Source organism: Phodopus roborovskii, unplaced genomic scaffold (assembly GCF_943737965.1).
Source record: "Phodopus roborovskii unplaced genomic scaffold, PHOROB, whole genome shotgun sequence".
Lineage (NCBI taxonomy): Eukaryota > Metazoa > Chordata > Mammalia > Rodentia > Cricetidae > Phodopus > Phodopus roborovskii.
This window is the reverse complement of record NW_026125052.1, coordinates 30,068,368-30,093,293: the sequence shown is the minus strand read 5'-3', so window position 1 is coordinate 30,093,293 and position 24,926 is coordinate 30,068,368. Positions and strand designations below refer to the sequence as shown.

The following is a 24,926-nucleotide window of genomic DNA, read 5'->3' as shown; positions in this document are numbered from 1 at the left end:
GTTGGTAGTCTTGGGTTTTCTGATAGCGCAGCTTTGACCTCTTCATTGACCTCGAAGGTTACTGTCACCCATAAGCCCTCAGAGCGCGAGCAACGTGCTCGCAAACAGTTTGAGGATGCTTATCCCTTGCCCCTCACCAGAGTAGCGTTGAGACAGCTCCTAGCAACGCACGCCCTGCCCGGAGAAGCGCCTCACCGCGGTGCACGCTGGGAAGTGTAGTTCTTCCCGGCACCTCCTGGGATTCGGCCCGCCAAGTGAGCGGGCCGCGGGACTACAGTTCCTAGAATGCCTCACTTCGCCTTCTATTTGAGGCCGGAGGCGGCGAGGTGGGAATGTCGCCGGCGCGGAGGTGGTAGGCCTGGCGGAAACGGGCGGACTGAGTGCAATCAGAATCCGGGTCTCCGGTTGGGCTGGGTTTCCGTGGCCGTGTCTCTGAAAGGACGGCTCGCAGCAGGGCCCTCGGGGGCTAGGAGGAGCGCGGGGTGGGCGCGCGGGGGATGGAACATCGAGGGCACCCACCATGCGGGGCCTGGCGCCTCACTCCCGGAGCCGCGGTGGCTGAGGGGCGGGCTCGCGACTTTTAAAATGTCTTCATGGAGTTGGTTGAATGGGTGCGAAGACTCGACGTCATCCCAGGACCCTTTGGCCCTTACAAGTCGCTCGTATGAAACGTCCCACGCTCTGGGAAGCTGCGGACGGGAAGCATAGGAGGTAGCAGAAATTCCTTGATGTGATGTAAGCCAAAACGCCTTTGGACTTGTAGGTCGCTAAAGTCGCCGTTGCACGGGAGGAACACAAGCATTCCCCCGTGTCCACAACCCCAGAAACACTTTACATTTTAGTAAGAGGCTAGGCACACCAGGAAGACAGATGAGCGCCGCAGCCGCCTTTCTTCCTAGGCGTGTGAAGGTGGGTTCGGGCGAAGTGGAGGAGGGGAGACAGGGAGGGAACGCCAGAAAAAAATTGTTCCTAGGGTGAAATGTCTGTCACCCGTGAAAAGAGAAACCGGAGCTCATTCTCACGCGTTCTGCTGGCTACTACCTACAAATAGTCGGCAGAGTTTCTTGGTAAAACGGGCCGGGATGTGGTTACCCTTTCCACATGTCAGTACAGCATCCTCTCCCAGGGTAAAGGATGTGCACTTGCTTTTCCCAAGTACTCTCTAAGCCAAGGAAAGCTCAATAAGTGAATAGGGAATTCTCATACTCATTTTTCATAAATTCTCTCTCTCTCTTTCTCACACACACACACAGAGGCACATTTTTTTTCTTGAGACAGGCACTCACCCGAGCCTAAAAAACAAAACATCACTATATGGTCAAAACTGGCCCCTAACTCATAGCAATCCCGCTTCGCACCCTCTCCCCCAAGTGCTGGGATTACAAGTATGAGCCACTATGCCTACCTTTTTCTTCTTTTTTAAAATTTTACTTGTATTTTATGTGTAGGGGTGTTTGTCTGTGGGCCACATGCATGGCTGAGGCTTCTCTTCAGATCCCTAGCTTTTTATTTCATGATGAGGTCTTGTTAAATAGCTCTTGCTGCCTCGGGCCCCAGGTTCTGGGATTGAAACTAAGTATCTGTTACCATACCCGACTCTGAATCCTTTATTGTTGTTGTTATTTTAGCTGCACTTCTTTATTGGGGGGTGAGACACACGTGCCCATGGAGGTAAAAGGAAGCCCTTCAGGAGTCAGTTTTCTCCATCATATGTGTCCTGAGGATCCCACTCATGTAGTCAGACATGTTGGCAAATGCACCTTCATTCACAGAGTGTCTTCCAGTTCAGAAGTTCCGACTGAAAGAAGTGGGTTTGGGCCTATTCCCGACTCTGCTGGAATTCACTCTGCAGACCAGGCTAGTCTTGAATTCTTAAGAGGTCCTTCTGTCTGTCCCCAAGGTGTGCGCCACCACCGTATGACTAGGTTTTTACCTCTTAAAGTGAGATGGTCCTTAAGTCCTTAACACCCTTGGAGTCAAGCACTGGCAAATGCTATATTTTATTTATTCTTTCTTTTTTTTTTAAAGACTTATTTATTATGTATAGAGTTCTGTCTGCATTATACCTGCAGGCCAGAAGAGGGCACCAGATCTCGTTGTGCGCCACCATGTGGTTGCTGGGAACTGAACCCAGAACCTCTGGAAGAGCAGCCACTGCTCTTAATCGTTGACCCATCCCTCCAGTCTTTGGTTTTTGAGACTTACTTAGCCCAGGCTGGCCTTGAGTTTGCAATGTAGCTGAGGATGACTCTGAGCTCCTGACTTTTCTACCTTCCTTCCCAAGTTCTGGTATTTCAGGGTGATGTCACCATGTTGAGCTAAACTACATATTTTTATAATTTATTTAAATTAAAGAAATATTTTATTAGTCGGGTGTTGGTGGCACTCACCTTTAATCCCAGCACTCTGGAGGCAGAGGCTGGTGGAACTCTGTGATTTTGAGGCCAGCTTGGTCTATAGAGTTAGTTCCAGGACAGGCTCCAAAGCCACAGAGAAACCCTGTCTCAAAAAACCAAAAAAAAAAAAAATTTTTTTTTTTACTTTTAAGTATGTGAATGTGTATGCAAGTGTCTATGAGTACAGGTGTCCATGGAGGCCAGGGCTTGGATCCCCCTGGAGCTAGAGTTCCAGGAGGCTGTGAGCTACCCAGCACAGGTACTGAGACCCCAGCTCAGGTCCTCTGCAAGAACAGACTGCCCTTTGCTCCGGAGCCATCTCTCCAGCTTCAGCGCTATCCCTTTTAAGCAGCTACTTTAATTTTCTCTACTAGGGAGGATGAACTTACTCAGCAAGAATCCACATGACTGAACAGTGAAGGAGATGCAGAAAGGCCCCAAAGCCCAAGATGGTAGGCAGAGTGCAGCAGCGTAAGACGTGTGGGAATATGAGCAACCCCCACCCCATCCCTGCACCCTCAACGTTTGACTGCATAGAATATTCTGGAAGTTTTGTAGCAAGGACCAGGAGATAGTCTCCATGACAGAGTAGCACTAGGAAAAAAAAAAAAAAGTAAGCATTGAGCTGGGCCTTTAATCCCAGCATTTGGGGGGGGGGCAGGTGGATCTCTGAATTCCAGGCCAGCCTGTTTGACATAGCAAACTCCAGGTGAGTCAGGGCTGCACAGTGAGACCCTTCCCAGCATACCCTCCCCACTGCCAAAATCAGGTCTCACTGTTGCTCTGACTGGCCCTGAATTACTATGTAAAAGACCAGGCTGGTCTGGAACTCAGAGATACAGCACCCCCCTGCCCCCCCCCCCAGCTTTGGGATTGAAGGTGAGCCATGATGGCCTATCTCTGAGTTCTGCTTTTCCTGCTGGAAGCATTTTAAAACTTAGACACACAGGACAGAAGAAAACGTTCTGGTTGTTGATGCATCTATATGGCTTTTGTGTGTGGTATCTGTAAGTCCGAGGAGAGGTGTCTGTCTACACCCTGGCTTTGCTGGGTGTAGGGGCTGTCTCTGGGCTCTGAGTAAATTCCTTCTGGCTGTACCTGTAGTGCCTGGTGCTCCTTCCCGGGGCTGGAGGAGCCTCCTTCCTGCCCAGCTTCCCGGGGCTGGAGGAGCCTCCTTCCTGCCCAGATTCAGCACATGCTCCCCAGTCCACTCTATTGATGTTATTTTCCCCCATTCCAGGCCCTGAAAACCAAGAAAGGATTGAAAGGTAAGTGGAGACGTGGAGCATCATCCTTAACCCAAATGTACCTCTTCTTTCTTGTTCTTCTTTTTTGTTTGTTTGTTTGATTTTTGTTTTTCAAGACAGGGTTTCTCTGTCTGTCCTGAAACTCCCCTGTAGACCAGGCTAGCTTGGAACACACTGAGATCTGCCTGCTTCTGCCTCCTGAGTGTTGGGATTAAAGGTGTGTGCCACCACCCCCTGGCTGAGACCCTATTATTATTTCTTTATGCATGTATGTATTTATTTATTTTACCAAAACAAGCTGGTGAGGAGGCCCAGCAGGTAAAGGTGTCTCACTACAAGCCTGATCCCAAGGACTCTTCATGGGGAAGGTGAGAACTGATCCTGCAAGTTGTCTTCTGACTTCCAGACAAATGTCATGACACACATTCCCACTGTAACTTAAAAAAAAGGAAAGAGAAAAGGAAGGCCAGGTATATTGGTACACCACTTTAATCACAGCATTCAGAAGGTGGAGGTAGGCTGATCTCTGAGTTCAAGGCCAGTCTGATCTACATAGTGCCAGGACAGCCAGGGTTGTGTAGAGAGAAACTGTATCTCATAAAAACTAAAGAGCCGGAGGACCAAGAAGGCTGAGTCCGATGAAGCAAGACTTTGCTGATACACTCCTCCTAGAAAAAAAGGGTGGGAAGAACAGCCCTTAATGGAGAAAAACCACAGGGTTGACTGCACCACCCAACATTTAAAAATAAATAAATACAAGAGGTTGTATATGGTTGAGGTTAAGGGAGTGAAGGCAAAGCTGGGTGGGAGAATTAATTCAAGCATGCTTACCTAGCCTCCATCAGAAAGTGGCCAGGGAGAGTGTATTCAGGCCAGCTCTAGGAGTCAGAGGGGGTTGGGGGAATACAGAGGGTGTATGAGAAAATTGTTCCTGTGTGTGGATGCGGTGTGGATGCGTTCCCAAAACCCACACTGGCCTCTTGGAGGCTGGAAGACTGATCACTGGCTTTTGTATTTTGGGTGAGGTGGGTAGAAAGATGTCACTGAAAAATCATTATCATCATTCTTGAGGAAAAGTCACTTTAGACTTTCTACCTGAGAGTTTCAACAAGGCATTGTGGCCTGTTGCTATTGGAGATCATCCCTTGGCCAGGGACAGTCGGTGTCAGCCTGGAGCCTGGATCAGAGAACTGCAGGGCACACAGGGCTGCAGTGTATAAATGCCCCTCCTGCCTCCTCAAGTCCTGGCGACTTTTGTTTTCAGGGTCCATCGATGACGTCCTCGGCGACCTCCTGGGAGATGACAGTAAGTACTTCTCTGGACAGGGGAGGGGAGACTGCTAAGAGGGCTCAGCCAGTGAGCAGTGAGAGGGTAAGCCTGGCCACTGAGCTCTCCCGCTAGGACCCACACGGAGAGAAGAGAAACAGCTCCCACTAATCGCCATGAGGCTCGCTACACCCTGTGTAACCCTACTCTTTCACAATCCGCCATGCCGTTTTACATTCCCACCAGCAACACCGGAGGCTTCCCCCACACCCACCAGTTCTTATCTCCCAGTCTTTGGTGTTTCATTTGGTTTGTATTTTCTTGCTTTTTTATTTGTTTGTTGAGCTGGGACTTGAACCCAGGGCCTGACTCGTACTAGGCAGGCAGCCACTGTACCACTGAGCTGAATGCTTAAGCAGTTTATCGCTTTATTTTATGACAAGGTCTGAGGGGGGTGCTCAGGCTGGCCTTGAACTCACTAGGTAGCCCAGGGCGCCACTAGACTTTATATTCTGCTTCCAGAGCAGCTGTGACCACAGGCCTGGGCCACCAGGCCCAGCTCTCTCCATCATTTTGGTCACCGCCAGGCCGTGAGCGGCTGGGATGAATGCTTCCTTGACACAGCGAGTGTCTTCTCATGTGCTTGTGACATGTACATCGCCTTTGGGAAAGTGTCCGTTCAGAGCTTCGCCCGTTTGTGATTGGGAAAGTGTCCGTTCAGAGCTTCGCCTTTGTGATCAGGGCTCTTGGCTTTCGATTGTTGAGCCTAGAGCCCGCATGCACGCTATCATTTGTTCTTTTCTGCATTGTTAGTAATGCTAGGAGTGGAGCCCAGGCCTATGTGTGGCTGAGCTGCTGCCCTCAGCCCCGAGTTCCTTACATAGTCTTCCTTTTAAACGTCTCCATGGTTTATCATTACTTTTTAGTGTGGGAGGAGTGGCGCACGCTTGTGCAGGAGCACACATGCAGGGGTCAGGGGCAACTCCTCGTCTGTGGGCTCCTGGGATTGAACACCGGTGCTCAGACTTGGTGGCAAGCACCGTTACCTGCTGTGCCATCTTGCTGGCTATGTATTTATTTATTGTATTTGGGATGAGGTCTCAGTGTGTAGCCCAGGCCAACCCCAAACTTGAGGAAACCCCCTACGTGTGCTAAGATTGTAACCAAGAGCCATCATGCCCAGCTACCCCCTAATATTTGTGTCCATGTTGCTGCACTAAGGGACAGGGCTCGGGGACGTGCAGAGCTCACCAGGGGTCTCCAGGCTTCTGGTTCCAGGGAGAACACCTGTATTTGAATCTACAGTTAGGACAATGGAAAGCCGTTGTATTTCTCTGCTTTTCCTGTGGTATGGGTGGAGTGGGAGGAACTGTCCATTTGGCACCCGCCTTGCGTCTGGGATTGACTCCCTGCTTGGAAATGTACTCACTGCACGCGTGTTTGTCAAGGATGGCATCGGGACATGCCTGTGATGCCAGCAAGCTGCCCTTTCTGTGGGAAGGTGAAGGATTCAGCTAAGCGGAAGAGTCACTGTCATCTCCCTTGTGGCTTCAGGGTTTGTGGCACAACTGTGTGATGTGTCTTTACTTGTTGTCCTTACCCTAGCGACACTGCTTGAGAAGCCTGTTGAGCCAGCCTCACACGCCAGAGGCACAGCAAGCGCACCTCTGTGGCCCCCTTCCAAGGCTAAAGCGAGGTAGGCCCTGTTGGCACATTTCCATCCAGCCCCCGCCCCCAGTGCACTCCATCTTGGCCAGTGCGCAGTGATGCTGGGAGATTCTACTTGTCCCTCAGCTCTGATTAGTGGTGAATCAGAGCGAGTGAAAGGACCCTAGGCCTGGGGGGGCCTGGAGGCCTGGCATCTCGTCCTCCATCAATTGCTGGGGTCACCCCATACCTCTCTGCCCTCAGTTTCCTCAGCCCCCAAATGAGAGGGTGGCTCAGATCCCTGCCTTTCAGAGTTTTCCAGCCCTCCACCTTTCACCTTCTGTCCATCTAGGTGGGGTGGGGCAGCCTTTAGCCCTAGTAGAGATGGGTGGGTCTAAGCTGGCCTAGAATTGGATTTGTATCTGAGGGTGACCTGAAGTCCTAACCCTTCGGACTCTATTTCTAAGTGGTGGGATAACAGGTGTATGCCCTTACACCTGACTGGCCCACCCTCCCCTCCCCCCTCTCCTCCCTTCCCCTTCTTTATTCTTCCTTCCCTTCCCTGATGCTAGGATTGAACCCTGGGCCTTGTCATACGAAACACTTGCTGTGGCACTGAGTTTCGCCCCCAGACCCTTCACTTTTAAACTCATCTAGTGGCCGTCTCTCTGCAGGTCCCTCCCAAAAGACAGTGTTGACGGGCTGGTGGGAGCCGATGCTGAGGTGAGCCTGGTCTAGTCCCAGTCCTTGACCTGTGTGCTTGTCCCCCAGACAGTGACACTGGAGTAGCCTAATAGCTGCTCATGGAAAGGGTTAGAGGACCCTGCAAAGTTGGGTCGTTTCGTTCCCTTTCATTTTGAGGTAGATTTTTCTGTGTGGCCCAAGGGTTACAGGTGTGCACGCAGGGGCAGAGAGCTTAACTGATGGGCATGAACAGGAGGGTCTCTTACTCCCCAGCCTCCAAGGGTTACCTCTTTGAAGTCAAACCTGCCCATCCCTGGAGACCCAGAAAGTGTCCCAGGGTCTGTTCTTCCCAGCTGCAGGACCCACTTCCGCCACAGTCCAAGCTGTGGCCACAGGATGAGAAAGTAGTCTCACCATGCGGCCAGACAGCTTGGACTGTCTCGTGGGCAGAGGCTGTACCCATGGTGACTAGGGCTGGAACCAAGTGTTGGGCCCTGACTGACATTAGGTCCATGTTTTCACCTATGGACTCAGGTCTCCAGTATCTCGGATGCAGACCCACAGGTCTTCTTGCAGAACATGAAGGTAGCAAAACACCTTTGCCTTCTTCATGGCTGGGTGGGCGTGGGCCCCAGCAGTCCAAGCGAGGGCTTCCCAGTCCTGTAACTTCTGTATAGCTCTGTGCATCTGGAGCCCGGGAAGTTTGCCACAGGCCTCTAGTGAGAGACTTTCCTAGCTGGGTCCCTGACATAGGGGAGCAGAGTAGGGTTAAAGTGTCTTCTAAAGTCTGTTTCTTGCCTTTCCTGTATCCCCTCTGAATTCCCTGTCAAGAGCGCTCCCTCTCATCAGATGAAGCTGGAAATGAATCTTTTCTTTCTTTTTTTTTTTAACAATTTTTTTAATAACTTTTATTTATTTATTTATTTTTATTTGCATTGGTGTTTTTCGGGTATGTATGTCTGTGTGAGGGTATCAGACTTGTAGTTACAGACAGTTGTGAGCTGCCATGTGGGTGCTGGGAATTAAACCCGGGTCCTCTGGAAGATCAGCCAGTGCTCTTAACCTCTGAGCCACCTCTCCAGCCTGGAAATGAATCTTTATGCTGGACTCTTAAGAGAGGTTGTGGGCGTCAGCCACTTCTAGTGGTCTCTCCTCTCACGGTCAGCAGCGCTTTTAGCCCATTCTGTCACGGTCCCCAGGCCAAGGCAGAGCCGTTTGTCCCAGCCTTGTAGAGCTCTGTGTCCATTTCCTTCTCTTCTCTGTTTTTCTCCCCAGCATCAGCAGGCTTGGTGCTGGGTGTGACTTGCATGTCCTCATTGTCACTCTTTGTAGTGGCCCTGTGTCTCTTATTGTAGTCTCAGGAGCAGTTCCCGCCCCGCCTCCCGCCCCGCCCCGCCTCCCGCCCCGCCCCGCCTGCTGCTCCGCCCCGCCTCCCGCCCCGCCCCGCCCCGCCTGCCGTCCGTGGTTCCTTTTCCTTTCCTGCCTCACCAGTTCCCTCCATTTCCTTTGTCCTCTGGCAGTTCTGTGCCTGGGTGCCCTCAGCCCAAAGTACTCCCGCCAACCAGTCAGCTCTGTTGCCACAGAAAAGCATTTAGTTTGGGAGGTTCAGTGTCCAGGATGAGCTTAGGAACAGGGAGTGGCCGGCCTCTGAGGAGGGTACCAAATGGCAGTAGGGCACATGGTCACATTTTGAAGCTCAACAAAGAGAGTAGATGTGTTTCTGAAGAGATGGCCTCAGTGACCCAGGGACTCCTAAAGGCCCCACCTCCTAATACCATCACCCCAACAACAAGACTTTTCTTGGGGGCCTTTGGGGAACCCTGAACATCTAACCCATGGCACCTTCCCAGACATCAGGCTTCACTCCCCCTGCTGTCCTAGGACCTGGATAGCATGGATGATGATCTCTTTGGTCAAATGAAGTCTCATCTACCCTCTGGCAAAGGAACCGCAAAGGGTTCCGGGAAAGAAGTGCCTGGCAATGCCAAGCCTGCTGGCACACTAACAGCTCATGAGAAAGGTACGTGGGTGACAGCTCTTGTGTCCTGTGAGTTTCCCGTGCTGTCTTAGTCACTGTCCTATTGCTGTGAAGAGACACCATGACCAAGGCAACTCTTATAAATAAAAGAAAACATTAAATACACAGGCCTGTGGGAGCCACCATTCTAGTAGGATGAAGAGACCAAGGGGCCAATTGTGTGTTTATGTGGGAAGAGGCTGCTCTGTTCTTGTCTTAGGTAGGGTGACAATTGCAGGATGCAACACACACAGAAGCGATTTGGAGAGGAGAGGGTTTGTCTGCCTCACCATCAAAGGAAGTGAGGACAGTAAGCCAAGCCGGGCAGGGACCTGACGCAGACGCCGTGCAGGCGGGCACTGCTCACAGCTTGCTCCCATGGCGTGCTCAGCCTTCTTCCTTATAGAACCAGGACCAGCAGCCCAGGGCTGGCCCCACCCACCACAGCCTGCACCCTTCCTTCTTAATCGCTAATGTAAAAAGTCTCTCGACCTGTGGGCCGCGACCGCTCAGTGGTTGTCAGATAGCCTGCATGTCATGTTTGCATTACAATTAATAACAGTAGCAAAATTACACTTATAAAGCAGCAACAAGCCAGGCGTTGGTGGCGCACGCCTTTAGTCCCAGCACTCGGGAGGCAGAGGCAGTGGATCTCTGTGAGTTCAAGACCAGCCTGGTGTATGAGAACTAGTTCCAGGACAATCTCCAAAGCCACAGAGAAACCCTGTCTCAAAAAAATCAAAAAAAGTAGCAACAAAATAATGGTTGGGGGGTCACCACAACACGAGGAACTGTATTAAAGAGTCAGAGCATTAGGAAGGTTGAGAAGACCACTACTCTACGGGCTTGCCTGTAGCCCCATATTATGGAGGCATTTTCTTAATTGGAGCTCCCTCCTCCTGTCAAGTAGACCTAAAACTGTCTAGCACACCTCTAGAGTGCTGGAGGATCATTTTCAAATTTAAAATGGAAGGTTTGGGCTGGGGAATGTGGCCCGGTGATAGAGCATGGTTCCCTGGGTTCCATTCCCAGCACTGCAAAGAAGGAAAAGAGCCGTTTGCTGGCAGCTTACGAATCTCCCGGTGAGAGGTGGAGGCAGCTTTCAATCGTGTCTCCCTTCCCAAGGCGCAGGGGGGGAGCCCTGCTGTATGGGTTCCTCCATGGCTGTGCCTATCGCCAAGAACCTCAGTTTGTCAGAAGAAAGTGCCCACTGCCCCTGGAGATCCAGACAAGGAAACCCAGTTCCAGGACTGCCTTCTCTGTTTCTCCTGTAGGGGACACCATTCCCACTAAGAAGTCACCTCCCCCTTCCAGCAACTTTGGGCTTCAGTACAAGAAGTTTTCCTTTGAAGGTATCAGAGTCCTATCTCTCCCACTGCCCCCCACCCCCACCCCGGGTCGCTTGACTTGAGAGCAGTCTGGGTAATGCTACTGAAGGCCAAGGCTGTGTGTGTGTCAGAGGAACAGAGACTGGTCATGGTTTAGTTCTCAAGAGTTTCCAGAGGAATTAAGTGTGCTCTATCCGCCAGAATGCTTGAGAGACTTACTGGCAAAGACTGTGAAGCCAGGCTTCAAGATGGAAATGTTCTAAAATAGAAGGAAAAGGTCCCTTTATAACTGGGTTCATGCCTTAGGGACATTTGTAGGAGCCCCAGGGTTCACCCAGCTCCCTACCCACTGCTCAGGCCCCTCGGTGTGCCTTCCCTCCCCATAGACCGCACTCTGTGGATGCTCAAGAGCCTCTGCAGCTGCAGCTGCAGCTTCCGGCTTGTTTCTCCTAAGCAAAGGACAGTGGTCTGACCTTTTGTCTTTCTTTCTGGCCATGAGACTTTGAAGACCCACTGGCGGGACTTCTCTCTGATGAGGAGGAAGAAACAGCCAAGAAGCCACCCACAATGGAGAGCAAGCCTGCTTCCAAGGGCCCCAGTACAGCTGCAGGCCACCAAGGTAGGAGGAGAGGCCTACTCCTGGCCCCGGGGTGGAGTCGCTACAGCTCTCTAGGACAGAGCCCCAGACCTCCAGACCTCAGCAGGGCGGGCCCTGGAGTAAGAGCTGAATGTGTGAGCACTGGGTCCTGGGTCTCTCTCTCTTTCTCCTTTGTTTTTCAACTCACTGTAGACCAGGCTGGTCCCAAACTCACAGGGATCCACCTGCCTCTGCCTCCCGAGTGCTGGGATTAAAGGCGTGCGCCCAGCTGTGGATCTCTTTCTTAGGGCCTTCTATTCCTCTGACTCCTGGGGATACTCCCATTCGGAAGAAAGAATTGCTGTTTGACGAAGGGGATGACATCATGACCACCCTTGGGTTTGAAGACAGCCCCAAGGCAGAGAAGAAGAAGACCGGAGACCAGTGAGGGTCCTTGTGAAGTGGGGAATCCCTGGCCAGGCTGCTCCCTGAGGCCCAGGGAGAGCTCAGGTTGGGACAACATGGGAACCCCATGTCATGGCACACTCCTTGCCCACACTGTCCCACAGGGAAGGGCCCCTCCCCGCTCGCTCCAAGCTTGACGAACTGCTGGGTCGAGGCACAGCGGCCAAGCTCCTTAATCGCCAAGGCACTGGAGAACGCAGAGAGTTCAAGCTAGACAAGAAGTATCAGAAGCCAGAGGGTGAGAATGCGGGGGGGGGGGGCAGTGGGGGAGGGGGCAGTGGGGGAGGGGGCAGTGGGGGAGGGGGACAGGGGGAGAGGGGCCTGTCCCAGCCGTGAGGTGACTGTTCTCTTCTGTCTCTTCCCCATACCCTTTGCTTTTTGGTTTTGTTTGTTGAGATAGGGTCTCTATATAGTTCCTGGACTCAGCCTTCCCAAGTGCTCTGATTAAAGACCTGAGCCACCCTGCCGAGTTTTTCCTTTCTTTTGAGGCAGAATATTACTGTAAGATAGTTTCAACTTCATGATAACCCTGGGCCAGTCTCCCCAGTGCTGGGATTGTCTGAGACAGCTGTGTCACGATCGTTTACCCATAGGCAGCCAGCCAGCACTCTGCTGCTCTCTGTAGCCCTGTTTGATTTATGATGACCACTCATTCAGTTGGCTTCCCTCAGCCTGGAGATGTCGCCCAGTGGTAGAGCACTTGCCTGGCATCTGCCAGATCCTGTGAAAAGTTTGGCTTTCCTTGTAGATCATGTTCATGCCCTCTACTTTCCAGACAAAGAAGACAGCTGGGATGACGAGACCCTCACCTTTGGGGCTTACCAGCCCACTGTAGCCTCCTCTGAGGGCAGACAGTCCCGCCGGCAGTCAGTCAGGTAAGTGGGGCCTCAGAGACGTCAGCCTTGGGGACAGGCCTGTCCCTGTAGCCTTCCCAATCTCACCCAACGGCCGTGAGTCTGCTGTGGTAAACTGAGAGAGGAGCCGGGGCCCCCAACATCCCAGGCAGAGCTGGGTACACCTGCAGTCTCCAGACCCCACACTCCTCAGAGGGAAAAGGCTGAGGCGGGCCTGCTTCCGCTGGAAACCCTGAGTGTCATGAAAGGCTGGCATGTCACTTGGTCTCCTAGCCCAGGGTATAGCGCAGCCTCCACCTGGAGCAGCAGTGGGGGTCCTCCAATGGCTTCCAGGACCCTGCCATCGGCCGAATCCTCATGACACACTGCTCATTTGCAACAGAAACAGACCTGCAATGAACTGCAGGATCTGTGATTTTTCTCCACGTACATGTTTTTGATGTAAAAGGAGCTATGTGTTTATTTTGTGTGTATGAGTGTTTTGCCTGCATGCATGTCTGGTGCCTGAGAAGGTCAGGAGAGGATGCCAGGTCCCCTGGCGCTGGGGTCCTGCTTATGTGACAGCTGGACTGTCTCTTCCTGCCCTTTTTATTGTTGTTGTTGAGACAGGCTGGCTTCTAGCTCACTGTGTGTGTAGTCACGGATGACATTGACTTTACCTTCCTGCCTTCATTCTGGACAGAATGCTGGGTCAACAGGTGTGGACCACCATCCTGGTCGGTTGTGGCACTAGGGATGAGCTTAGTCCATGCCAGGCATGTGGTCTACCAGTTGAGCCATGTCTCCAGTTGCTGTGGGATGGTCACCATTGTTAACGCTGTCTTTGTACCACAGGCTAGCATTGTTGCACAGGCTAGCTTTGCACTTACAGCAGTCCTCCTGGGATTACTGGGGTGAACTAGGGCCAGATGTGTGCCCCCTCAACAGCAGAGAGGAGGACTGATGGGGGCCAATGGGATGGGCTTCCTCGCCTGCCCAACACCCCCCCCTCTGTCTTGAAGCAGGTTCTTGGGAGAAGGTAGTTTGGACCTTAAGGGAGACGCCAGCTTCAGACAGAGCCCTCCAAGAGCTTCCAGCCCCACCCACCCCAGGAAAGGAGGAGCCGACTGGCTAGGCCTTAAGGATGATGACCTGCACCTGCCGTCTCCCTCTCCTGTTCAAAAGGTTCAACAAGAAGACTCAGCCATCTCCACACCCTCTTTACCCCCTCCTACAAACCAGCCCTCAGCCCCTGAGCCACACCCTGCCCCAGCTGAACTGCCCTCAGCAGCCAAGCCAGCAGCCAAGGGTATGAGGCCCTCTACCAAAGCCAGCCAGGCCTCACTGAAAGCCTCTGAGGAGAAAGAGGATGACTGGCTGAGCCATGTCATATCTCAGAAGAAATCCCACGGTCTAGCCAGAGAGGAGCATGCTGGGCCCTCTAAGGGCCTGAACTCACAGGGACCATTGGGTCAGACCCCTTCCAACAGGTATGAGCATGGGCTACTGTGGCTGATGGAATGGATTTGGCAAGGTCTGGGGGGCTAGCCTTGCCCACCTTTCCTGTCCCATCCTTTGTTAGAGATACTAGTGTGGGCACTAATGCCAACCCTGCTTCGCTTCTCTTCCTTACGGGCACAACGGAGAGCTGCCCAGATGCAGACAGACAGGCCAGGGCCTGGTAACACCCATGCCCTGACTGCCATGAGGACAGGTGCCGACTGGATTGGGCAAGGGAAAAGAAAGGGTGTTTTGTGGTGGCAGGATTCCTGTCCCTCTGAACAGAGGCCCTGTCTGCAGCACCAGTCAAACTGGCAAAGAAACCCACTGTACCAAGTGTAGGTGTGTCTGTCAGCTTGTGCTACAGGGGCGGTTGCATGTGTGAGTGAGCGTCCTATACCCTATTGCACACAGTACACATGGGAACTGTATGCTCCTGAGAACCGTAGAATGGCAGTACAGTGAGCCTGGGTGGTGAGTGACCCCTGTAAGCAGGAAGGGGAAAGGACTGACATCCAGAGGTAGCAATAACAAGCCTTGCAACCAGAACCAACCAGAGGGGGTTGTGTGAGTCCAGGGACAGCACCACTGTGTCCTAGGCATCCTAGAGCTGGTACCGGTGTTGGGGGAGAGCAGTTTTGATGTTGACCTGAGAGCCAAGAAAGAAGGGAAGAGAACAGAAGAGAGTAATCCAAGGGTAGCTGTGGTGAGCGGATGGCTGAGCAGCACTGGGATCTGAGAGTAAACAAAGATAAACGAAGCATGACAAGGCTTGAGCTTGAATTTAGCTCCAGTGCCTGCGGCATGCCCATGGCTGCTGTGTTCCTGAACCATGATGGATGATGAGGTGGACAGCAGATCCTAGAAAGGAAAGGCATCCCATAAACTCCAGGAGCCCAGCCTGGAAAAATTCCAGGAAGTGTTGGGAACAGAGGCAGGCAGGGGGGAGGAGGGGTGGGAACTGGCAGGGGGAGGACGGGTGGGAACAGGCAGGGGAGGAGGGGTGGGAACTGGCAGGGGAGGAGGGGTGGGAACTGGCAGGGGAGGAGGGGGTGGGAACAGGCAGGGGAGGAGGGGTGGGAACAGGCAGGGGAGGAGGGGTGGGAACAGGCAGGGGGAGGGGTGGGAACAGGCAGGGGAGGAGGGGTGGGAACAGGCAGGGGGAGGGGTGGGAATAGGCAGGGGAGGAGGGGTGGGAACAGGCAGGGGAGGAGGGAGGAGGGGTGGGAACAGGCAGGGGGAGGGGTGGGAACAGGCAGGGGAGGAGGGAGGAGGGGTGGGAACTGGCAGGGGAGGAGGGAGGAGGGATGGGAACTGGCAGGGGAGGGGGAGGCTGCCAGAGCTTCTTGCTAGGAGCTTGTCTGGGATTATCTTCATGGAGTTCACCACCAGCCTTCACCTTTATCATGGACTTTCCTCAGCCAGCCTGTTGCTAGCACTCAGGCCCTTGAACAGGCCACTGCTGGAGAAGCCTCAAGAGCAACTCCCCAAGGGACCACAGCTGTCAGGCCTGGCGTCACAGGGTATGTCCAAAGCCAAGGCTGCAAGGGCAGCCTAGGCTTCCTTCCCTGGAGACAGACAGGGTGCTGTGCTGGGACCCAAGGTCATATTCCGCATCTGCCTAGATGACAGATCTGAGGCCACACAGCGCCCGTTTACCGAGCCCCCAGAGCAGCCACACAGCGCCCGTTTACCGAGCCCCCAGAGCAGCCACACAGCGCCCGTTTACCGAGCCCCCAGAGCAGCCACACAGCGCCCGTTTACCGAGCCCCCAGAGCAGCCAGGGCCTTCACTCCTTGCACACCACCAGCCCGGAGACCTCTGCACCCACTTGTTCGAATCTTGCTTGTCTGTGCTTCCCCTTCTCTGCCTCTGTCTTACACAGAAGCTGTTCAGGGTGCCCTCGTCTTTATGTTCCCAGGTCCTCCATGAGTTGGAGCCAAGCTACTACTGTCCTCCCTGTAGGGGACCCCAAGGCAGGAGCGGCTTCTGCCTCTGGGGACTTCTCTAGCAGAGGTTTGTTTCCTTCTTTGCTTGGAGTTGCTTGGAGCCCTGTGAGGAAAAGGTACCCTGAGCTCCTTTGGGGACTCTGGAAAATGAATGACAAGGGTCTTCTGAACCTCCTCCTCTTTTCTCTGTTGTCAAATTTTCAGAGCCTGCCATTTATGTTCCACATTCCCAGGGACCCACGGGGCTCTCTGTGCCAGTCCAGGTAGGGAAGGGTGGACAAGCAGGTATGGGTCTTGGGACCAGTAAACAATTCTCCCCTGCTCAGCGGCCGCTCAATGAGCTGGCCTCTGACATTCTGCTAGAATGCATCAGATATATGCAGTAAGGCATCAGCCCACTCATCTGGTGTTAGCAATTTCCTGAACTTTGAGGCTCCCTACTCATGGGTGGAGTTGGGTGTAACTCTGCCAGCTTCAGTAGGGAACTGGATGACCGCTATGCAGGAGTGACTTGGGATGTTCGGAGGAGGGGGATGCATTAGTGCAAGCCTGGTATGATGGTACACCCAAGAGGCTCAGGCAGGAAGCGCATCCCACGTGTGAGGTTAGCCTACAGCTACCTAGTGAGTTCCATCCCATCCTGGCTTCAAGATGGCTGGGGATTGCTCTCTAGAGGAAGGCTTGCCTGGCATCTGAAATACCAGGGCTCAGTCTCCAGTACTGACAAAAGAAAAGCGAATGTTCTCTTAGTTACTGTTCCATCCTGATGATTAGGCAGCAGAAACAGTGACAGACACTCTGGACCTGGCATTGCCAGAAAGCCCGTCTCTAATGGCACACCTCCTCCAACAAGGCCACACCCCCAGATCCTTCCCAAACAGTTCCACCAACCAGGGACCAAGCATTCAAACAGATGAGCCTGTGGGGACATTCTCTTTCCAAACTCCACCACACAAACTCCTCTCCAGAAGAGTGGGGGAGAAAAATCAAGTTTGAGGCCAGGCCGAGGCTGTAATTCCAAGCCAGCCCAGCCCTGAGTAGAGTGAGACCTTGTCTCTCTCTCTCTCTCTCTCTCTCTCTCTCTCTCTCACACACACACACACACACACACACACACGTGCACGCGCGTACACACACACACACGCCCTGTTGTTCTGCTGGAAAACACCCCCATATCTGCGTCTCCCCCTGCATCACTAGACCTGGGAGATACCACATCCGATGGGAAACGATGACTAAAGGGCTGCTTACCATAACTAGCTGTCACCCTAGGCCTGTAGGCCTGACCTAAAGAGCCAGGGCAGGGGCTTTTGTCACAAAACATTTGTCTCTCTCAGGCTAGAGATGGCTCCTCATTGAAGAGGGTGTCCTTGGGAGGGAGGGTACTCTACTTCATGACCAGAGCTCTGATGACTGCTTCCCTGCAAGGCCTAGGCCTCACCAACATCCTGCCCTGCTGGAGCTGCCCTGGTCTTGTCCTGTCTGGCCACCTTAAGTGATGGCCAAGGGGCCCACCCGTGCAGTGGAGTGGCAGAGCTCACGGGAGGCCTGTCAGAACATCTCTCATCCTCTCCCACAGCCCCTACTCCCAGAGTCTGTGGTACAGAGCCTGCTGCCAGGCTCGGGGTACCAGAAGCAGCTCCTGGCCGCTCAAGGGCAGCTTCACAGCAGCACTGCCCAGCTTCAGGCAGAGCTGCTGCAGAGCCAGACCAAGCTATCGGAGCTGGAGGCCCAGGTGAGAGTTGCAGGGCCGCTGTGCTTGTGGGAAGCGGTGGGCGACACCACCGGGAGGGAGGAGGGACTGGGTGCACCGCTTGTGGCGTGGGCTGCCCGAAGGGGTCTACCACTCTTGTATGACCCGTGCCTAGGTGCGGAAGTTGGAGCTGGAGCGGAGCCAGCACAGAGTGCTGCTGGAGAGTTTGCAGCAGCGGCACCAGGCTGACCTGGAGCTCATTGAAGATGCGCACAGGTACCTGCTATCTCGGGGGCCTGCCTGAGTGCAGGTTCGGATCTCCTCCCCGGGCCCCAGGTCACGCCAGTGTGCTCAGTGAGGCCCTCTAGATGGGTGTTGTGTTGACAGAAGCCGTATCAAGGTGCTAGAAGCATCCTACCAGCAGCGGGAGGAGCAGCTCCGCAGAGAGAAGGAGGCGCTGTCAGCTCAGCATGCGTCATACTGCCGGGAAGCTGAGCAGGCCAGGGCTGAGCTCATAGCCCAGCACCAGCGGCATTTGGCCACGGCTGCACAGGAGAAGGACCAGGAGGTGGCCCGGCTTCGGGAGCTGCAGCAGTAAGGACAAGAGGCAGCAGAGTGGGGAGTGACCTTGTAAGGACCGGCAAGAGGGCAGGGCAGCGTCTGGAGAGTAGGGCTTGTGAGGACTGGCTGGCTGACAGCCGTGCCCAGAAGACCAGTGTGGCTCTGCAGCCTTCACATCCCCTCGCCCTTCCCTTCGGCCCGCTGAGATGAAGGCTCAAGGCTGACTACAGCAGTCCATTTCCCCTCACCTACTCTGGGATGGGAGGGTCTGGGAAGTCATGCACGGAGCTTTCTGGATGACAGTGGAACTAAGAAAAGACCAGTAGAGAGACTCTGGAGGACAGAGCAGCCTGTGGGCCAGCACAGAGCTTCCCCCTGTGCCGTGGACGGTGTCCCGCTGAGCAGCAGGGTGCTCCTGCACGGAAGCGATAAGAGATGAGATGGAGGAGCCACGGAGCACAGGCCTGAAGGAGGAGGTGGAGATAGTACTCAGAGGCATGCTGCTGGCATGTGCCTGCGTGTCTTGCTCACAGTGGCCCTTGGCCGTCCTTGCCTTCCCCCCAGGGCATCCATCCTGGAGATGCGCAAGGACCATGAGCACCAACTACAGAGGTTGAAGATGCTGAAGGATCAGGAGATCGATGCCGTCACCAGTGCCACCTCCCATACTCGGTACGAGTGATGCCTGTTGCTGCTTACCCAAGGGATTAGTTCGACCTGGGTGTCCCCAGGGTGAGACTCCCTGATAACCCTTCAGGTCCCTGAATGGCATCATTGAGCAGATGGAGAGATTTTCCAGCAGCTTGACTGTGCTGTCCTCCCGTGTGGAGGCCTCACACTTCTCCACCTCACAGGAGCGAGAACTGGGCATCCGGCAGCAAGACGAGCAGTTGCGAGGTAGCCCTTCTCTGTAACTGGCACCCCCTTGTTAGGAAGGAGGGCGGTCAGTGAGCACCCTGTGTGTTGCCCCCAGCTCTGCAGGAGCGACTGGGCCGGCAGCAGCGAGACATGGAGGAAGAGCGTGGCCGGCTCCAGGAGATCATTGGGAAGATGGAGGTGCGCCTGAGTGAACAGAGCCGGCTCCTGGAACAGGTGAGTCTTCCCTGACGTCCAGGGTGTCTGCACCCCAGGCCCACATAGATGAGCTCTGCCTCTCTGCATTTGATCCTCGCCAGTAGACCAAACCCATGATCAGTCATGCTCTGACCTCCACTCAAGCAGGCAGTGGCCAAGGCTTGTTCTTCCTGTCCCTTCCCGCTTCTGTCTTCAGCCCTGCGCTGGGCCACCCAGCACCTGCCCTTCAGCCACCAGCCCCGGGCCATCCCGTACAGGGCCAGCCCCACCATCACTGTACTCCTCTCTTCCTCTTGTCCGCCAGATCTGTCACAGCAACCTGTGACATTGGAATGCATACTCTTGCCTACTAAGTGTTATTTAGCCCCGTCATGTGACAGCCGTGTTTGAACCCCCCACATGTCATTCACAGATGAAAGTGCGCTTCAGTCTTCCTTTTTAGTGTGTGTGGGTGTTTGCCTTTGGAGGCCAGGAGAGGGCATCACATCCTCTGGAACTGGAGTTACAGATGGTTGTGAGCCGCCATGGGGTGCTGGGAACTGACCAGTCCCCTGGGAGAGTGGTCAGGGCTCCTAACGGCTGAGCCATTCGTTACTGTAGCCCCTAAGCGTTAGTCTTTAAGGAACACTAAACTGCTGAACTTCTCCCCTCACACTCACAGAAGCTGTGGGTTTCTAGCATGTGTAGGTAATGGGCCACATCTGGCTGTTCAGGGCAGGGCACTCCTGAACCTTCCCTGTGGTGCAGCTTGACCTGTTACTGGGGCCTCCTAATTCTGAAATGCAGGAGCTGGACCTGGGCAGTATCTTCCAAGCAGCCGTCACTTGTGATTTGTTTGTTTGTTTGTTTGTTTTATTGGAAACGGGGAGTTTATAACTTAGCCTGCAAGAAGCCAAATTGGCCCAGCCTCTCTGGAAGAGTCTGGCCTGCTCCCAGAGTGGGGAGTCGGCCCTCAGCCCTGCCCTGGGCCTTGCAGGAACGCTGGCAGGTGGCCGCTGAAAAGTCCAAGGCAGAGTCTGCCCAGCGCACCCTGGAGGAGCAGAGGAAGCTCATGGTCCAGCAGATCTCCATGGAGAGGGAAGAGCTGGAGAGAGCCAAGGTGAGTGCAGCTCCACACCCAGCTGCTGACCCCACACCCCTGCCAGAGGACACGCCCACTATGCCCACTGTCCCCACACAGAGCGCCTTGCTGGAGGAGCAGAAGTCAGTCATGAACAAGTGTGGGGAGGAGCGCCGGCGCCTGGCAGCGGAGTGGGCCGAGTACTTCACACAGCAGAAGCTGAGTAAGGAACGGGCCGAGCGCGAGGCTGAGAGGGCGCTGCATGCGGACTCCCAACGGGAGGGCACCATCATCAGCCTGACCAAGGTAGGGCTCAGAGCCTCGGTGGCCCCGGGCTCCCAGCTGTGTGCAGAAGTCCCCAGACCTAGGAAATAAAAGCACGGCTAGATATAGCAAGAAGTTGGAACAGCAATCAGCCCCTCAGGTAATTTGCCTTTTCTGCGGCACTGTGCGTATTTGTCTTACATGCTGGTTGGTTCTTTTGACTCATATTTAGGTGAGGAAACTGATAATTCAGAGACACTGGACGTACTGAATTTGTGTGCCTTGTGTGGGAGCCCTTGGGCTTGGCTGTAGGCCTCCCTGCTCCATGCCCAGGAAGCCCCTTGCGCCGTTGCTGGCTTCCAGAGGCAGGGGGAGAAGGGGCCCCCAAGAGCTGTACAGTGCCTGAGTGAGCTCGGATAGGCGAGCAGCAATGATCCCACCTTCTCAGGAGCAGGCAGAGCTGACTGTCAGGGCCTGCGAGCTCCGGGCCAAGGAGGAGAAGTTGGCTGCTGAGAGGGAGGCTTTGGAGAGAGAGCGCCAGGAGCTCCGCCTGGAGAAGGACAGGCTACACACAGCCAGCCTGCACCTCCAGGCCCGCGTGCAGGAGGTGGAGCACATGAGCAAGGTATGCCGCGGAAGGGCCGTGCTGTGAGCCGCTGTCCTGTGACTCTAGCCAGCCCTGACCCAGTGGCCTCCCTGCAGGTGGCCTCCAAGAAGTATGAGGAGGGTGAGCAGGCCCTGCAGGAGGCCCAGCAGATGCAGTCTGAGCAGCAGGGCCGGCTGCAGGCCGTTCAGCGGCAACAGGAGTGGCTGCGGCAGCAGGAGCAGCGTATGCACCAGGCAAGGTTCCAGGCCGCACGCTCCTTCCTGCCCCTCAGGCCGCCTGCCTGTCCTCCTCACTGAGCCCGTATCTCTGGGGTTGGCACAGGAGCATCTGAGCCTGGCTCAGCAGAGACTGCGGCTGGACCGGGTGCGACAGGAAGTGCCTTCCAGCCTTCTCGGGCTGCCCTCCGCAGTGCAGGGCCCAGCAGCGGCCAGCCTGGACGGTGAGTGACGCCGGGAGCATGGGACACTGGCTGGGGCAGGTGGCGGGGTCTCCTCCAGCTACCTAACTCAGGGGTTGCTTGATTCTATTTGTTTGAAGATAGGGTCTTAGATTATAATTATAGCCCAAGCTGGGTTCAGACTCAGACCCTCCTGCCTCAGCGTTCTGGATGCTAGATTACAGGTGTGTCAACTGTTGAACTATCTGGCTAGCCCCACACCCTTTTTGTTGTTTTCTTTTTGTTTTTCAAGACGGGGTTTCTTTGTGTAGCCCTGGCTGTCCAGGAACTTGTTCTGTAGAGCAGCTGTCCTCCTAACCGCCTGTCTCTGCCTCCCAAGCGCTGAGATGAAAGGTGTGCACCACCAGCTTTGTTTTGCTTTTTGAAGGGATTTTTTTGTTTATTTGTTTGGTTTGTTGGTTTTTAGTTTTTTCGAGACAGGGTTTCTCTGTATTGATTTGGAACCTGTCCTGGAACAAGCTCTGTGGACCAGACTGGCCTCGAACTCACAGAGATCCGCCTGCCTCTGCCTGGGACTAAAGGTGTGTACCACCAACCCCTGGCTTGTGTTTGTTTTGAGACAGGGTCTCACTATGTGGCCCTGGCTGGCCTTGAGGTTACAGTCACAGAAATTTTGCCTGTGTCTCCTGAGTGCTGGGATTAATGGTCCACTATACCTTTTGGTTGCTGTTTATTCTTGTTTCTTTGGAGTCTTACTTTGTAGCCCAGGCAGGCCTTGAACTCAGAGTAATCCTCCTGCCTCTGCCACCCCATGCTGGGATTGCAGGTGTGTTCTGCCACTGCAGTCTCCCAGCCTTCATCCTTCCTTGTTCTTGTGTGTGTGGGTCTGTGCACCCATGCAGAGCCCACACACAGGAGGTCACCAGCTGTCCTGCTCCGGTACAGTCTGCTTTGTCCTTATAAAAAAATGTTGTGTGGGGTGTTCTGTGCCTGATGCCCATAGAGGCCAGAGGATGACATCAGGTCCCCTGGAACTGGAGTTACAGATGATTGGGAGCTGCCACATGGGGGCTGTGACTGGAAGCTGGCTTTTCTGGAGTCCCCAAGGCATTGGGCCAGGCTCTTCCCATAGGCAGCATGGTAAAAGCAAGGCCCCCTCAGTTTGCCCCCTGACATTGGCCCCGCTTTTCTCCTCAGCCGCCCAGGCCTCTGCTCCCATCAGTCCTCAGTGCAGGCAGACGCCTGCTGCCCCGGGGGCCACACACCTCCTCGCCAAGCTAATGCTGCTGAAGCACACAGCGGCACAGGTAAGGACCCGCGGGCCTGGGCTCTCACAGTCACGTTCATAACACAGTCCCGCCAAGGCCCCAAGGAGGGCTGGCCCCTGCTCATAAGGGAAGAGCACACAGCTAGGACTGGGGATATGTTAAATGGTAGAACACTTGTCTGACTTGTACAGGGCCCGGGTTCAATCCCCAGTAATACCCCCTGTTAAAAATGGCTTTGAGGGCTGGAGGGCCATGAAAGGCCAGGCTCACAACCGAAAAATTGGCTTTGAGCCAGGCGGTAGTGGCACACACCTTTAGTCCCAGAATTTGGAAGGCAGAGGCAGGTGCATCTCTGTGAGTTTGAGGCCAGTTCTGGGACAGCCAAAGCTACACACAAAGAAACTCTGTCTCAAAAAATCAAAGAAAAACAAAACAAACAAAAAACAAAAAACACAGACCATACAACTTTAACCTCAGTACTTGGGAGGCAGAGACAGGTAGATATCTGAGTTCAAGGCCAGTTTGATCTGCATAGCAAGTTCTTGGCCAGCCAGGAAAAAAATAAGAGGAGGCAAACTGTCTAAACAGGTTCAGGCCTGTTCTAGTCACAAGAGGTTGGCAATAACCCTTAAACTGCAAATAAGCTTTGCCACCAGTGATACTAGCTGCCACTCAAGGAGCATGTCCTACATGTTGAGCTCAAAGCTGAAGCTACACGTGCATGGTATGCTTTCTCACGGCCTGCATGGGGGGAGGGGGTGACTGCTTTCTCACGGCCTGCATGGGGGGAGGGGGTGACTGTTACTTATAGCCTTAGACTTTTTCTTTCTTCCTGTTTTGTGTTTGCTTGCTTTGTTGACATGGGATCTCGCCCAAGCTGGCCATGGGTTTGCGTGTAGTCCTCTTTCCAAGGGCTGGGATCACAGGTGTGAGCCAGCTGGCCCAGCTGTGACACATTCTTATCTCTAGTCTGTAAATGAAGGCGCTGTAGCCTAGAGACTTGAGGTCATTGCTGATAAGTACCAAGGTTCCCAAGTCCTTGCCAGGACTGACATCACGGCCTGTCTCACTTCATGCGTGGGCTCCCACACACCCCCACTGCTTCCCAATGCCAGGCAGTAAGTGAGGGGGTCCCAAGTGCAGGCTGGCTCTGCCAGGACCAGACGTGTGAGACTCCTCTGGATCTGCCTCACAGGATCATGACTTCTTAGAGAATGAACAGTTCTTCCTGGAAACTCTGAAGAAAGCGCCCTACAATATGGCATACCACTCTGCCTGAAAGTACCAGTGCCTCCTCAGCAAGCGTCAGGCCCACAAGCCCACTGCTGACAGCAACCCCCTCCATGGACGGACACACTGCCCAGGGTCTGATTACAACTTCTTGTGTGGACAGGCTGTCTGTGTGTTCTTCCCAGGGACTGTGACTTGCAGCTGAGAGGCAGGTGCCTTCCTCAAGGGAGCAAGGACAGCAAGAAAGTCTCACCACCAGTCGCCCACCCTTGTCCCCTAGTAAGGCCCCATCTCACCCTTGCCTAGGGCAGCCACTGGAGCCCTTTATGCCCGGGCTTGTCTCAGGGCAGCAGGGCGGGGCTGCACCAACAGCCTCTGCTTTCCCTGAGTATGGTCCCCTCCCAGGTGGGAACGGGAGAAGGGCCTCGGAGCTGAGTTAGTGGGAGCCTGGCCGGGGACAAGGAAGACCCTGCTGGAGGGTTCCATGCCCAGACAGCTTCTTCTAGTTGGATGTTTCTGGAATTCATTCAACACTTCATCCCCACTTTCAGGCTAGCTTACACACACACACACACACACACACACACACACACACACACACTCCCATTACTTCCCCGTGACCAGCTAACTCATCCTGAAAGCCAGCTCCCTCCCCATCCAAGTTCCCCAGAGGTGGAGATGGGGAGCTGTAGATTATGGAGGATGTATGGAGAAGCAGAGGAGTGTGGGGGGGTCTCAGGAGCCCTGAAAATGAGGGGCCACACAACCGAGCTGCTGCTCCTCCAGTCTCTAGTGTACTGAGACCCTCTGGGGGGGGGGGCAGGAGCCGGGCAGGGCAAGGGAAATGATCCAGCAGGCCTAG

The 24,926-nt window shown here is 54.3% G+C and overlaps 1 protein-coding gene and 1 non-coding gene across 2 annotated transcripts; both read left to right on the top strand.

The window, feature by feature from the left end:
• The first annotated feature begins 621 nt into the window (after positions 1 to 621).
• Positions 622 to 24,482, top strand: Fbf1 (Fas binding factor 1). Its single transcript, XM_051180872.1, has 29 exons — positions 622 to 909; positions 3,637 to 3,664; positions 4,908 to 4,949; positions 6,516 to 6,606; positions 7,232 to 7,280; positions 7,776 to 7,826; positions 9,123 to 9,261; positions 10,533 to 10,610; positions 11,086 to 11,205; positions 11,472 to 11,607; positions 11,733 to 11,866; positions 12,404 to 12,503; positions 13,487 to 13,951; positions 15,383 to 15,484; positions 15,883 to 15,977; positions 16,115 to 16,173; positions 17,490 to 17,645; positions 17,779 to 17,879; positions 17,991 to 18,197; positions 18,729 to 18,836; positions 18,922 to 19,061; positions 19,138 to 19,256; positions 20,215 to 20,337; positions 20,419 to 20,604; positions 21,011 to 21,187; positions 21,265 to 21,402; positions 21,491 to 21,608; positions 22,764 to 22,873; positions 24,030 to 24,482. Exons 1-29 carry the CDS (start codon positions 871 to 873, stop codon positions 24,111 to 24,113), a joined length of 3,495 nt encoding a protein of 1,164 aa, XP_051036829.1. The 5' UTR covers positions 622 to 870; the 3' UTR covers positions 24,114 to 24,482.
• LOC127221989 (small Cajal body-specific RNA 4) lies at positions 4,255 to 4,384 on the top strand. The gene has a single exon (XR_007834518.1). It is a non-coding gene; the product is annotated as a small Cajal body-specific RNA 4 (non-coding RNA).
• Positions 24,483 to 24,926: the final 444 nt, after the last annotated feature.